Raw genomic sequence first — 15,669 nt, forward strand, 5'->3', positions numbered from 1 at the left:
TTTTTCCACCAAAGGAAACAGAAAAAGTGAACAGAATACTTTTAATACTGCTAAGTTGTGATTTTGTTTGTTTTCTTATTACATTGCACTTTATCCTATTCAAGTCTGCCACTGAAACAAAAATTGCAACTAAATCAAATGATGGGCCATACTCAACAATAACAAAAAAATATGGCTATTAACTAGTTGTCAAACTGAAATGTACTATCAAATGCATTTATACAGGTAGAGACAGACACTTCACAAAGAAACATTTAGAATGTCTTTTTGATGATTTCAAAGTAAATGCACCAAGCCGGGCATGGTGGCATGTGCCTATAATCCCAGCACTTTGGGAGGCTACGGAGGATGGATAGCTTGAGCCCAGGAGTTGGGAGTTGAAGTGAGCTATGATTGCACCTGGGCAACAGAGTAACTCTCTGTCTCTAAAAGAGAGAAAGAAAACAAAGTAAAAGCATCAAAAATGAACCTAAATTAGAAAAAGAGAGAATTTAACTTTATTGTTGTAGTCAGTTAACAATAGCTGCTCACTTTTTCTGATATTTGTTCATCGTCCATGCTTTTAGGCTGTAGTTCTCAATTTTAGTGGCCATCAGAATCACCTGGAGGGCTTTTATAACACAGGTTCAGTCTGGGGCAAGGCTCAAGAATTTGCATTTCTAATAGGTTCTCAGGTGATGTTGATGTTGCTGATGGAAGACCACATTTTGAGAACCAGTCTTTTTAGGAGTTTCCTTAGGAGTTTTACTTGCTCACTGGTTTACTCAAGCAGTTGAACTGCTTGTTATAATTTCTTAAAATTACAATCTGGGATCAAAATTATCATGTACTTCTTGCATTTTCCAAGTAGTACAAGTTATCTTTATCCATTTAGTTCAACAAAATGTTTACTAAGAAACTGCGGGCCAACAGGCACTGTATTGGGCTAAGCACCAGAAATACAAAGGTAAAAAGATCTCGGCTGGGCGAAATGGCTCACACCTATAATCCTAGCACTCTTGGGAGGCCAAAGCAAGAGGACTGCTTGAGCTCAGGAGTTCAAGACCAACTTCAGCAAGAGCAAGACCCTGTCTGTAAAAAATTAAACAAACAAAAAAAAAATCCCTCATTTTTACAACCCAATATAACAGCAGATATATAAAAAGTTTATTTATTTTGTTTTTTTTTAAGAGGGTGTGGGGTGGGCAGCTGTGCTCCATTCTGGTGACTGAGTCCAGCCTCCTTCACCAGACCAAGAAAAGGTTTTGATGATACAACCTGCCCACTTAATTTGAGTCATGGGTGCTCTATGATGCCTTTACCATACCCAAACTTTCTTTAGAGCTTCGTTTTCCAATTTGGCTGCATGTTGGAGTCACTTAAGGAGTCTAATTAATTAGCTTCCCCCCCCCCCCCCCACAGAAAAGTATGTCCCTTTATTGCCCAGGCTGGAGTGCAGTGGCATCATCACAGCTCACAGCAGCCTCCAACTCCCGGGCTCAAGTCATCCTCCTGCCTCAGCCTCCTGAGTAGCTGGGACTACAGGAGTGCCCCACCACACCTGGCTAATTTTTAAATTTTTTTGTAGAGATGGGGTCTTGCTGTGTTGCCCAGACTGGTCTCCAACTCCTGACCTCAGCAGATATGTAAAAAGTTAATTTCAATACAATGTCATACATGTTAATACAGACAAGTACAGCTCCTTTATAAATCTCCAAATGCCAAAAACTCTTCCATATGATGAGGACCCAACAAATGCTACTGACAAAAATTTAGACCACTTTCAGTATAACATACCTAACAGAAAAATTTATGGCTTAGTGAGAACGTAAAAAACAATAAATAGATGTAAAAACGTCCTGAGTCTACACTTCCAAAGAATAGAGTAGGAAAAGGTAAAAACAGTAACTTTACAATGGAGAAACCTGACAAACACCATCTTAACCAAGTGGTGAAGGTTAACATAACCAGTGATGTCACATGGATACCATGTATCCCCTGATATAATGTGATGACGAAGGCATTTCACCTCCACAGCGTTCTCTGCAAAAACCTATTCTTCCACTCCAATCATGAGAAAAATATCAGACAAACCGAGATTGGGAGACATTCTACAGGATATCTGGCCAGTATTCCTCAAAAATGTCAGTCATAAAAACCAAGGCAAGACTGACAAACTGTCATATACCAGGAAGACTGAAGAGACATAGCAACTAAATACAATGTGATGCCCTAGATTGGATCCTGGGACAGAAAGGAAAAACTGGTGAAACCCAAATAAAGTCTGGAGTTTAGTTAATAGTAATCTTAGTTTCTTAGTTTTGACAAATGTACTATGCTAATGTAATATGTTAACAATAAGGGAAAACAGTGAGGGGTACTGGGAAACTCTGTACTATCTCTACAACTCTTCAGTAAATGTAAAATCATTCCAAAATTTAAAGTTCATTTAAAAAAAAAAGCATGACTCTAGAAAGCTCAGGTTCAGCCCATATTCTAAGCTAGTAATTGCTGTGCTTAGAGGAGCTAAATTATAGGATCTTGTTAAGCCCTAAAAATCTATGAAAAAGCATGAGCATAAGCTTATTCACCAAATACTAGCTTACTAGATTTAGGGGCCGTTCCTTTTAAATTTAAAAGCAGTAGATTCAGCCTTAGTAAAACAAAGAACTATTTCACATACTTGCATACTTGCAGACTACATACTTGCAGAAATTGTCCCACAAAGAAAACAATAAACTTTAACATAATTATCAGTCACTTCCCTTGGTTCAAGGGCAATACCAAAATTTTATAAACAGTTTGACTTTTCAAACTTTTCTCTCTTAACAGAGAGAAAATTTTTGCCCCTTTGCAAAATGTCCCCTTAATGTGCCATCAGAGACTTTCTACTAAACTAAATGGGTAAGAAGTAAAACTGGGAGATATATTTCTAATATCCTTATAATCTACTCAGATAATTCATCAATGAGTAAACAGAATACCGATACATAGCAGATATTAAAAAATCCAGATTCAAGGGGGTTGATACAGTTTTTTAAATCCACTTTATTTTTTATTCTTATATATGTACATACACATACATATTCACATACACAAAACTCACAAGTCATTTTAGTTGTGGCCAGAACACCCATGGCCATGCCAACGCCTGATGTTTATAAATTCACTTTAAAGAAATCAAAAAAATTCAAAGATATCTAGATTCTGGATTTTTAATTACACCACTGGGTTTCTGAGAATCTGAACAAATCTTTACATTTGAAAAGAAACAGGGCCATTAATTAAAGGTTCACATGGCAACAGAAGTTATATAATTAGAATATTTATTTCTTTATTAATTCTAATCAGAAAAATAAACAAACCAAAAATCCCACTTATGCTATAAATGAAAAGAGAAATTGATTAAGAATTTTAAGAAGCCGGGCGTGGTGGCTCACGCCTGTAATCCTAGCACTCTGGAAGGCCGAGGCGGGCAGATTGTTTGAGCTCAGGAGGTTCGAGACCAGCCTGAGCAAGAGCGAGACTCCGTCTCTACTAAAAATAGAAAGAAATTATATGGACAGCTAAAAATATATACAGAAAAAAAATTAGCCGGGCATGGTGGCACATGCCTGTAGTCCCAGCTACTAGGGAGGCTGAGGCAGGAGGATTGCTTGAGCCCAGGAGTTTGAGGTTGCTGTGAGCTAGGCTGACACCAAGGCACTCTAGTCCGGGCAACAGAGTGAGACTCTGTCTCAAAAAAAAAAAAAAAAAAAAAAAAAAGAATTTTAAGAGTAAGCCTAGAACATAAAGATTCAGGTTGAATCAAGTTTGGGTTCATTGATGAATTAAGTTATTCTTAAAAAAAAATCTATCTTGTAACTCAACAAACCAAGTTAGAATCTCTCACTGATTTCATTTTTTTCTGTTCCCATTCAAAAAATAAACACAAGAGCAGATACTGGGTCCTTAAAACAAACAAACAAAAACCTTTAATCCAAAGAGAAATGGTAAGAATTTTAAAGGTAAGTCCTAAACATAAAGATTCTTAAGTTCAATTCAGTTTTTATTAATAAGTAAAGCAAGAAATTTTGGGGGAAAAAAATCCTATATTATACTTCAACAGACCAAACACAGCAGAGTATAAATTGCCAAAAGGACTAATCATATGAATAAGTATATTATCTTTATACTTCATTATTTAGGAAATAAATTTAAAATGTTCTTATCTTAGTTATTCCACTGTTGTAAAAGTATTTTTAAAATTATATCAATTTTCAAGGAAGAGTGAGAGCAACTCTTAAAATTCAGTTTTTAAAAAATTTTGATGCTTGTAAATATTATAAATAAAGACAAATCAATGACTTGCAATTGTAGTTACACTATGTTGTAGTAATTATAATTTTTAAAAATAGTATAGATCATGTTGTTCCACTCATGAAAGTAAAAGGAAAGTAAAAGATGTATCAGGCAAATTCTAATGAAAAGAATACTAATAAAACTATTAATATTGAAAAAATTGCAAGGAAAATTCTAGAATCAAAAGAACTAAATTAACTGAGCAAAATCTAGAATTTGCATTACAGAAAAATATTCTAAAATCTTCTGGTGTTGTAAGGTAAGAGAGAAAGAAAAGAAGTAATACAGAAGAAATAAGTATGAGTACAGGGAAAAGTGTCCAGAGTGAAAATCCCTTATCCAAAATGCCTGGGACTTGAAGTGTTTTGGATTTCAGGTATTTTTGGATTCTGGAATATTTGCATATACATAATGAGATATCTTGTAGATGGGACCTAAGTCTAAACACAAAGTTCATTTGTATCTCATATACAACTTACACATTTGGCATAAAGATAATTTTATATAAACTTTTTAATAATTTTGTGCATAAAACAAGTTTTGACTGTGATCCATCACATGATGTCAGGTGTAGAATTTCCCACTTGTGGCATTATGTTGGCACTCAAAAAATTTCAGATTTTGGAGCATTTCAGATTTTGGATTTTCAGATTAGGGATGTTCAACCTGTATTTACTATTAATGAAACAGGACATTAGAAGAGAATTTTCACATTAACAAGGGGAGACAAATGAATAAATTACAACTTGATAATCAGCAACAATAAGGAACAGAAAAAAAAGAGAAAATAATAATGTAAAATAAATAGATACAGTAAGGCAAACAAAATCAATATGTACATCATTATTTTAGACAGAAACAATCAAATGAGATAAAACATTAGAAAGAGAAAATGTGCCATTTTCAAGATATTTCTTACAATAAACGTAAGAAATATCAGGTAATTCAAACAAAAAGGGAACAGGAGAGGAAGTATTTAAAATCACACAAACTAGAATTTAAAGTTGGAAAAATTTCTGAAGAATGCATATGGGGAGAAAGCAAATATGGCAAAATAGTTAACAATTAGTAAATCTGGGAGAAGATACATGGGTGTTTACTACTTAATACAAAATTTAAAGTAATAATTCCCCACAAATTGTATTTATTATTCTTAAATTATCCTTTTAATAAAGGTTTCTTTTATTTAAAAAAAAAAAAAGTCAGTTGCCTAGGAAAAGTCAGTTGCCTGTATTCAGGGGGAAAAATTTTCTTTAAATGATTTCAGTATAAAGATGATGAGAAGTAAATATATTTAGTATTCTTTGTAAAGTAAACAAAAATAAACTAGAAAGAGGGAATTAAGATAAAAGCTGAAAAAGATGAAATAAAAAGTCAAAACATAATAGAAAGGATAAATAAATCCAAAAGATGGTTCTTTTAAAACATCAATAAATCAAACATAATCACATTAAACAAAAAAAGAGACAGAAAAAAAAATACTTAAGATTTAGAATGAGAAAAGAGCACAACCACAAAACCAGAAGAGATTAAAAGAATAATGCAAATTTGTAGCAACGAGTTTGAAGATTAAAGACATAGACAACTCCTTAGCAAAATTAGAATAGATATAAAATTTAAACAGACTAACTTCGAAATAAGTGAATGAAAGGAAAATCAGAGATTTACCATTGATAAATTCACAACAGAGTTTTACCTAACATTTAAGAAAGAGATGAATACAATCCTATTTGGAATTAACTATCCAATTACTAAGATAACATGCCATCAGATAACATCAGATAACATGTCAAAACTTTTCTGACTTCATAAATGAAATGAAACTAAAGTGCTATTTATGTTTCCTTTTAATGAAATAAATATGAAAATTAGGGGATATAGTTGAAGCAAAATTATTTGGTAACAGAAGCAGGTACTGAGATACCTGGTCAAGTTGTGATACAAAAGATAATATCGCTCAGCATCTTTATAGTATATTATCCAAAGCATATAGTCCTATGTACCTGAAATTCAAATAAAATGAAGATGGAAAAATACACATTTTCTGTTATCCATTTGTTTAGGAAATATTTATTGCCTGCCTATAAATTCTAGCTAAAAAGGTATATACCAAGAATCTGATCGAAATATAGTTTTCCTCTAAGAATAAACTACAAGAGGAAATTTTCATATGAGAAAATCATTAAGATGTTAAAGATCTTAAGAGCATTAGGTTACTTACAACTGCAAACTCATCTCTGTCAAGCATTCCATCATGGTCAATGTCACTCAATTCCCAAACCTTAAAAAGAGAAGAATTGAGAAAGATTAATGTTATTTTCATTTCATGCGCTACTTGGGAGCAGGGAAAGAAAGTGTACTGGTGAGAGTTAAGAGTGGAGATGAGCAAATACTTGATCATTAAATGCCTTGAAAGAAGTTTAGAATGTATTCTAATATGAGAAGCTGCTAAAGGGTTAGTTTTAAGTAATAAAATGACAAGATTACATTTATAGTTTAGAAATTTCATACTGACCACACATTGGAGAAATAATTCATAGGAAACAATACTAAAAAAAATCAACATTTATTGAGCACCTAAAATCTATATAACACTGATCCAATAATAGTATGCTAGTCCTGGTGGGATGGTGGTCATCATCATCATCATCATCATGGCAGCTAGCATCCAAAGAGGATGGAACAAGCACTGTAGTAGCACCTTATATACATTATCACATTTAATCCCAACAACCCTATAAACTGGGAAGGAATTATTCCCATTTTAAGGATTAGGAAACTCAGACATAGTTTTCTAATGATCTCCCCAAGGTCACAAAACTAGGAAGTGGTGCAGCCAAGGATTTGACCCTATGTAATATACTTAAGCAGGGAATTAAAGAAAGGTCAAGAGGTTTAAAGAGAGGAGATATGGTCTGAAATAAGAAGATAGATAGAAATCACTATGGAAATAGCACAAGAGTGGCTGGCAATAGGGAGGAACCCAGCTGAAGTTGGTGATGATAAATTTACGGTAACATCAATTTTATTAGACTTTCTCAGTAGTCCACAGGCAACTACAGAGAAAGCAGATAATTAGCTTCATGCAAAGCTGGATTTCCAACATTCAGAAGAGATGGCAGAATAACATGACAAAAAGAGCTAAGGATAAGGACATGGAACTGTGGACCAAAAGATAGGGGAAGAGTTTTAGTTTTATAAAATGAAAAGAGTTGTGGAGATGAATGGTGGTGATGATTGCATAACAATGTGAATGTACTTAATACTACTTACTGGTAAATTTAAAATTGGTTATGATAGTAAATTTCATGTTATCTGTATTTACCACAATGAAAAAAAAAAAAAATTAAAAAAAAAAAAAAAAGAGGAAGCCAGGCTTGGTGGCTCATGCCTATAATCTTAGCACTCTGGAAGGCTAAGGTGGGAAGATCACTTGAGTTCAGGAGTTCAAGACCAGCCTGATCTCTGTCTCTACTAAAAATAAAAAAAGCTAGCCAGCCATGATGGTAACACCTGTAGTCCCAGCTACTTGGGAGGCTGAGGCAGGAGGATCAATTAAGCCCAGGAGTTCGAGGCTGCAGCAGTGAGCCATGATGACACCACTGCACTCTAGCCAAGGTAACAGACTGAGACTCTGTCTCCAAAAAAAAAAACACGGAGGAAAAGTAAAGAACTTTGAAATTTAAAAGTCTTAGTGAAGGCAAAGAATTAAAGTCTTGCAAGTATCTAGGAAAGAGATCTAGATAGACATGAAGTTCAAGTTAAAGAGTAGAATATATGATTTCAGAGATGAAACTCCTTACAATAAGACACCGTGATACAGCCATGGAGTGGGTGGCAGATGTAAAATACTAATGGTCTCTGGAAATGAACTCAAGCAATTGGGAGATCAGCACAAAGAAAAAAGGACCTACTTAAGGGGTTTATATATAAAAGTAATTTCAACCACTCATATTTTATAGGGAATAAGCAAATACAGAAATAAATTGGCAATAATATTATATATTAAGTCAGAACACAAAAAGTTCTGTAACATGGCTGAGTGCAGTGGCTCACGCTTATAATCCTGCCACCACTCCATGGCTGTATCACGGTGTCTTATTGTAAGGAGTTTCATCTCTGAAATCATATATTCTACTCCTTAACTTGAACTTCATGTCTATCTAGATCTCTTTCCTAGATACTTGCAAGACTTTAATTCTTTGCCTTCACTAAGACTTTTAAATTTCAAAGTTCTTTATTTTTCCTCCGTGTTTTTTTTTTTGGAGACAGAGTCTCAGTCTGTTACCTTGGCTAGAGTGCAGTGGTGTCATCATGGCTCACTGCTGCAGCCTCAAACTCCTGGGCTCAATCGATCCTTCTGTCTCAGCCTCCGAAGTAGCTGGGACTACAGGTGTTACCATCATGGCTGGCTAACTTTGGGAGGTTCAGGCAAGAGGATCGCTTGATGTCAGGAGTTCGAGCTCAGCCTGAGCAACATAGCCAGACCCCGTCTCTACAAAAATAAAAAAATTAGCCATGCATGGTAGTGTGGGCCTATAGTCCCAGCTATGCAGGAAGCTGAGGCAGGAGAATCACTTGAACCCAGGTGTCCAAGGTTGCAGTGAGCTATAATCACCTCACTGTACTCCAGCCTGAGCAACAGAGTGAGAGCCTGTCTCAAAAAAAAGAAAAAAAAAAATTTGTAATACAACTTTAACACATTCACTGCCACATTGGAAAAAAAATTTTTTTTCCTTGGGGTTGCAGTGTTTTATTATGAAAATAGCATTAGAACTTCGAAAACAAAACGATCCTTTGTAATTTAATGAAAAATTTATTATTCTTTATTGTTTTCAGTGTGTGAGTTATATGCAATTAAATTGTCAATATTAATTGTAACAATAAGAACATCAACAAGTAAGATTTTCAGGAACCAACTACAGGGTTTTGCCCAGGGGGCCACCCATCACGTAACATTTATGTTACAGCATGGCAGGTTGAGTTGCCAACTCCCAAGGTAAAGAGACATGTGAGTTACATATGCTTCACAAGGCCCCAGCCTCAAAACTAGCGTGAGTTAAACACAACTCACATGGCAGCTGATGTGTTAAAATTAAGATCTGTGTATTTTTTAAGAATGCAGCTATAAGTGTTCCTGGTAGATATAAAATTAAAATAAAAATTACATTTAGAATTTAATAATATCTTACTCTTCCAAGGATATCCACAGGTAACTTGGAGTTGAGTAACACTGGTTTCACTTTATCACCGGAGAGAAATCCATTCACTGGGCTTAAACTATCAAAAATTGCATCATATTTGGCCTTGTCTTCAGACTACAATATAAAAAAAAAAAATCATAAGTTAAAAAATGGTGAAAAGGATTTAACTGCAGTTATAAAAATCAAGTCCTCAAAGAAGAGACTACGTGTTTTTTTCAATTATCATTTATAAAACATTTTCACTTTCATCAAAATATAGTATTTATTGGAAGGACATGCAAGAAAAAAATATTTATATTATAGCAAATTATAATTTCAAAGTGACTCTACTCAAGATTCCAGTATTCCTCATTTCTTTTTTAGCTGGAACACCATCTTTGTTTTTCTATTCCTAGGTTAGAATCAAAAGATTTCAGAAAGACAGAAGGGCTTTGAAAAGCAAGGAGTCCAACCCTTTCACTTAAATAGACCAAGGACAAGAAAGTAACTTTTATAATACAGCTAGTCAGTGACATTCTGTGACTTTCTAAACATAGAAAGTTTATGTGTTAGGCATACTTCAAATTCACACAAATTTTTAAAAATAAATTCATTGCTATAAGGCTATGGTCTCAAACCTCAGCTGCAAACCAACCCCCCAACCCCCACCCCACTCCTGTTGGAAAAATTGTCTTCCATGAAACCCAGGAGGGGGGAGGGGCAGCCCCACACAGCAGGAGGTGAGCAAGGGGCAAGCTTCATCTGTATTTATAGCCACTCCCCTCCCCATTGTTCAAATCACCTGGCTGAGCTCTGCTTCCATCCCTGCCCACCTTCCTTCCGTGGAAAAACTGTCTTCCATGAAACCCATCTCTGGTGCCAAAAAGGTTGGGGACTGCTGATATAAGGAATAAATATCAAGATTCCTCTATTTTTCCCAAAGCAAGATTCCTTTTTCTTGTAAATAACAAGGTATCTCCTAAAAATCTTGAAAGTTACTTGTATAATTTGGAAAACTATTGTTCATTTACCCAGTTAAGGCCAAATTCCTACACTTTATAAAATTAGTTAACAGGCCACAGCATACACAGACATAAAAATCAAAATAGTTTAAAAAAAAAAACTGGCCGGGCGCGGTGGCTCACGCCTGTACTCCTAGCACTCTGGGAGGCCGAGGTGGGCGGATCATTTGAGCTCAGGAGTTTGATATCAGCCTGAGCAAGAGTGAGACCACCGTCTCTACTAAAAAATAGAAAGAAATTAGCTAGACAACTAAAAATATATAGAAAAAATTAGCCGGGCATAGTGGCACATGCCTGTAGTCCCAGTTACTTGGGAGGCTGAGGCAGAAGGATTGCTTGATCCCAGGAGTTTGAGGTTGCTGTGAGCTAGGCTGACACCACGGCACTCTAGCCAGGGTGACAGAGCGGGACTCTGCCTCAAAAACATAAAAAAAAAAAAAAAAAAAAAAAAAAACCTGTACACATTTATCAAAGATCATCTGATCTGCTATATTCTAATACTGTTTTAAAATTACAAATTTAAAAAATCTGGTAAGATATCTATAGCCAATATTTTGTCTCTGAAAAACTATGCTACAAAATACCCATTTCTGAAAAAGATTTCATAAAGAATTCTTTGTTTTAAGCCATAAAAAGAATACTTAGTTAACCAGAATTTTCAAACAAGAAAATTTACCAGTGGGGTAAATTACCTGTTCATCAAATATTTTAGTTAATAAAGGATTATGACATCACCATTTTTTAACACTATGGCAGAAATAAAATCAGACTAATACTATTAATAATTATCACAAAATGACTGACAGAGCTGAAAGATCCCTCAAAGATTTCCAGCACCAGAACTTCCCTACTGTCCTTGAACATACATATGCAAGTCTAATGCAGATTGCAATACATTTTAGAGGGAGAGGGAGAGGATGTATGTGAGTAGGAAGCAAAGCAAGGGTAAGGAGAGTATGATTAAAAAGTTTACTTACACACCAACAACAAAAATAAATGAGACAAATTAAAAAGTTTCTGCACACTAAAGGAAATAATCAACAGAGTAAACAGACAACCTACAGAATGGGAGACACTATTTTCAAACTATACATCTGACAAAGGGCTAATATCCAGAATCTACAAAGAACTCGAACAAATCACCAAGAAAAAAACAAATAACCCCATTAAAAAGTGGGCAAAAGACATGAAGAGTTTTTTCAAAAGACAATATACAAATGGCCAACAGACACATGAAAAAGTGTTCAACATCACCAATCATCAGGGAAATGCAAACTAAAATTACAATGAAATACCACCTTACCCCCATCCGAATGGCCATCATTAAAAAAATAAAAAAAACAATAGATGTTGGTGAGGATGCAGTAAAAAGGGAATGCTTATACATTGTTGATGGAACTGTAAATTAGTACAACCTCTATGGAAAACAATACGGAGATCTCTCAAAAAACTAAAAGTAGACATACTGCTGGATCCAGCAATCCCACTACTAGGTACCTACCCAAAGGAAAGTAAGTCATTATATAAAAAAGACACCTGTACCCAAATGTTTACCACAGCACAATTCACAATTGTAAAGACATGGAATCAAACTAAGTGCCATCAATTCATGAGTGGATAAAGAAAAGGTGATATACATACCATGATATATATACCATGGAGTACTACTCAGCCATAAAAAGGAAGGAAATAATGTTATTTGCAGCAACTTGGATGGAACTGGAGAACATTATCCTAAGTGAAGTATCTCAGGAATGGAAAAACAAATACCATATGTTCTCACTAATACGTGCGAGCTATCACCACACCGTCATAAAGTGGTGTAAAGCTGAGGTCTCCAACCTTTTTAGCACCAGGGACTGGTTTCATGGAAGACAATTTTTCCCCAGACCCCGCGGGGGAGTGAAGGGATGCTTTCAGGATGATTCAAGCGCATTACATTTATTGGGCAGTGAAGCCTCTCTGCTAATGATAATTTGTATTTGCAGCCACTCCTCAGCACTAGCATCACCACCTCAACTCTACCTCAGATCATTAGGCATTAGATTTTCTTAAGGAGCACATGTGCAACCTAGATCCCTCGTATGCACAGTTTACAGTAGGGTCCACTCTCCAATGAGAATCTAATGCTACAGCTTATCTGACAGGAGGCGGAGCTTATATGGTGATGTAAGTGATGGGGAGTGGCTGTAAATACAGATGAAGCTTCACTTGCTCACCCACTGCTGACCCCCTGCTGTGTGGCCCAGTTCCTAATAGGCCATGGACCAGTACTGGTCTCCGGACTGCGGGTTGGGGATTGCAGGTGTAAAGAACACTGTAAACTAAGAAGGGGGGAGGGTGAGTATAGTGAAGGATAAACCTTACCTATCAGGTACAATGTACACTATTTTGGTGATGGGCACATGAAAATCCCTGACTTCAGCATTATACAATTCATCCGTGTAATAAGAACACTTGTACTCCCTAATACTCTGAAATAAAGATGTTTTTTAAAAAGTTTACTTACTTTTACTGCCCAGGGGAGCTCAGCTGCAGAGGTTCCACTGATTAGCAAAGGACTACTAGTATCATGCTAAAAAGGAAAGGATAGCACACAAAGAAGTGAGATTCTCATATCAGTAAGCAATGAAGAAAAAGTGGTCTTTGGATTTAAATATATTCATAAAATATGCTGGCTCTCAATGCACACAAAACATGATTTTACACTTACTAGACCTTCATCTAAGTACCAATGAAACAAAAACATCTTCAGGGAGTTAGTAGCATAAACAACTATGGAGCACTAACTAAAACACAGAAGTATTATAGAAGAAATCCTACAACTGAGATCAAGATAAAGATATCTGAATGTTAACAAAAATATATAGGGCTCTGTTAAATGGTGACTTTTCCCCAACATTGTTTGACGAAAGCAGACTGGGAAAACCACCCAACTTGGCATTTTCTAAGTTACAAGTACATGATCCCTATTAACTGCATTCCCAAGTTATTATGTTTATCTGGTTGAACAGACAGAGAAACATATTTGAAAAACATTTATAATATAATCATGTGCCATGTAACAACATTTCAGTCAATGATGAACCACATATATGACAGTGGTCCCATACATTATGATACCATATTTTTACTGTCCTTTTCTGTGATTAGATAAACAAACTTACCATTGTGTTACCATTGCCTATAGTATTCAGTACAGAAACGTGCTATACAGGTTTGTAGCCTAAGAGCAATAGGCTACACCATACAGCGCAGGTGTGTAGTAGGTTTTACAACATTGAGGCTTGTGTAAGTACATTCTGTGGTGTTCGCACAATGACAAAATCACTTAACGATGCATTTTGCAGAACGTATCCCCATCACTAAGCAATAAGTAACTATAATATAGTTAGGCAACACATCCCTAAATTAACCCTCTGAGTACATGCATAAACATGAAAGTGCAGAAATTCTCTAAACTGAAGTTAAATTCTTAGTATGAAAACCAAAAACTTCTAAAATATTGAGTTTAAGAACAAGCAAGAAGAGTCATGAAATTTCTGAAAAAAAAGAGTGGTGTGGAGAGAACTAGCCATATTGGATATAAAAACATGTTACCAAATACAATAATTAAAACAATGTAAGACCAGCATAAGAATAAACAGAGAGATCAATGGGTAAAAACAAACAAACAAAAAAAATCCAAAAAGCAACCAAATATATATAAAAATTTAGCACATGATTGAGGTGGCATTTCAAATTAAGAAGGGACAGTTTATTGAATAATCAATCTTTAATAGGTCTACAGAGTAGCCATCTTAAAAAAACAAACTTGAATCCATACTCACACCCTACATCAGGACAAACTTAAATGTAAAAAAAAAAAGAAAGAAGAAAAAATTTTAAACCTCACAATTTATTTACATAAAAAATAACTACAAACCAGGGCAAGGTAGGGTGGCCTGAGTTTGTAATCTCTGCCTCTCAGGAGGCTGAGGTTAGAGGATTGCTTAAAACCAGGAATTTGAGGCCAACAGAGCCAACATATGGAGATTCTGTCTCTTAAAAGAATAGACAAATGACAGAAATGGAAAAAAAAATTTGCAACTCACATAAGAGCTAATTTCCTAATATTTAAAGAGTCTCTAGAATTCAATAAGAAAAAGAACAACAATTCAAGAAAAATGAGCAAAAGCTAAAAACAGACATTCACATAAAGGCAATGTAAATGTCTCCTAAGCATAAGAAAGCTATTCAACCTCACTCCATTAACCCAAAAGAACAAATTTAAAATCACATTTACATACTGTCACCTATCAAACTGATAAAGATCTAAAAGATTTACAACAGCATGCTAACAAAAGTATAGAGAAACAGACTCTCAAAACAGTTACTGGTGGCAGTGTAAACTAGAATAACCACTATGGAAGGCAAGTTGATAATATATATGGAAATTACAAAGGCAAAAACTTTTGGAACAGTATTTCCACTTTTGGGATTTTATATATATAAATATATTCCTGCACATGCAAAATGACATATATATGAGGTTATTATTCATTGTAGCATTTACTATAATAAAAGATTAGAAATAAGCTAAAAGCCTATCAATAGGAAATTAAATAAATTATGATAAATACAAGCAAGGAAATACTATGCAGCTATAAAAAACAAAGAGGAAGCTTTTATATAATGATATATAAAGATCTCTAAACTACATTATTTTAAAAAGGTATAGAATTGCCATGTAGAGTATGCTACAGTTAACATAAAATGAGGAAATACATATTTATATTTCTTTATATACACATACAACAACTCTGGAAGGATACACAAGAAACTAATAACAGCAGTAGTCACCAAGAAAAAAAATCCAGGTAGCTGAGTGATAGGGGTTAAAGGGAGAATTTCTTTAACATATTAATTATATTATTCAAATTATGTGGTATCATTTTTAAAAAATAAAAATACAATTTAAATCTAAAAGTATTTCTTACAAATCTTGGTGGAGGAACAGCCAGGTTCAAGCTACTCAGTGAAACCTCCAATCCATTCTGGGCACATGCCACAAGACGCAAAGCAACAAAGAATTCCTGAGGAAAAAATGTATGAATGTTAAGAGTATTCTTTCTCTTTCTCTCTTTCTCTACTGTCTATATGAA

The 15,669-nt window shown here is 34.8% G+C and overlaps 1 protein-coding gene across 3 annotated transcripts in view; it reads right to left on the reverse strand.

The window, feature by feature from the left end:
• EPS15 (epidermal growth factor receptor pathway substrate 15) overlaps positions 1-15,669 on the reverse strand; it is a 143,138-nt gene that overhangs the window by 82,580 nt on the left and 44,889 nt on the right. For all 3 annotated transcript variants that reach the window (XM_069479954.1, XM_069479953.1, XM_069479952.1), the window contains exons 5-8: positions 15,505-15,600; positions 13,035-13,100; positions 9,513-9,638; positions 6,542-6,601 (exon numbers count right to left, since the gene is read on the reverse strand). In XM_069479954.1, coding sequence (XP_069336055.1) covers positions 6,542-6,601; positions 9,513-9,638; positions 13,035-13,100; positions 15,505-15,600 — 348 coding nt within the window. The remainder of the gene's footprint in view (positions 1-6,541; positions 6,602-9,512; positions 9,639-13,034; positions 13,101-15,504; positions 15,601-15,669) is intronic.

This window comes from Eulemur rufifrons, chromosome 8, assembly GCF_041146395.1.
Source record: "Eulemur rufifrons isolate Redbay chromosome 8, OSU_ERuf_1, whole genome shotgun sequence".
In the NCBI taxonomy this organism is placed as follows: domain Eukaryota; kingdom Metazoa; phylum Chordata; class Mammalia; order Primates; family Lemuridae; genus Eulemur; species Eulemur rufifrons.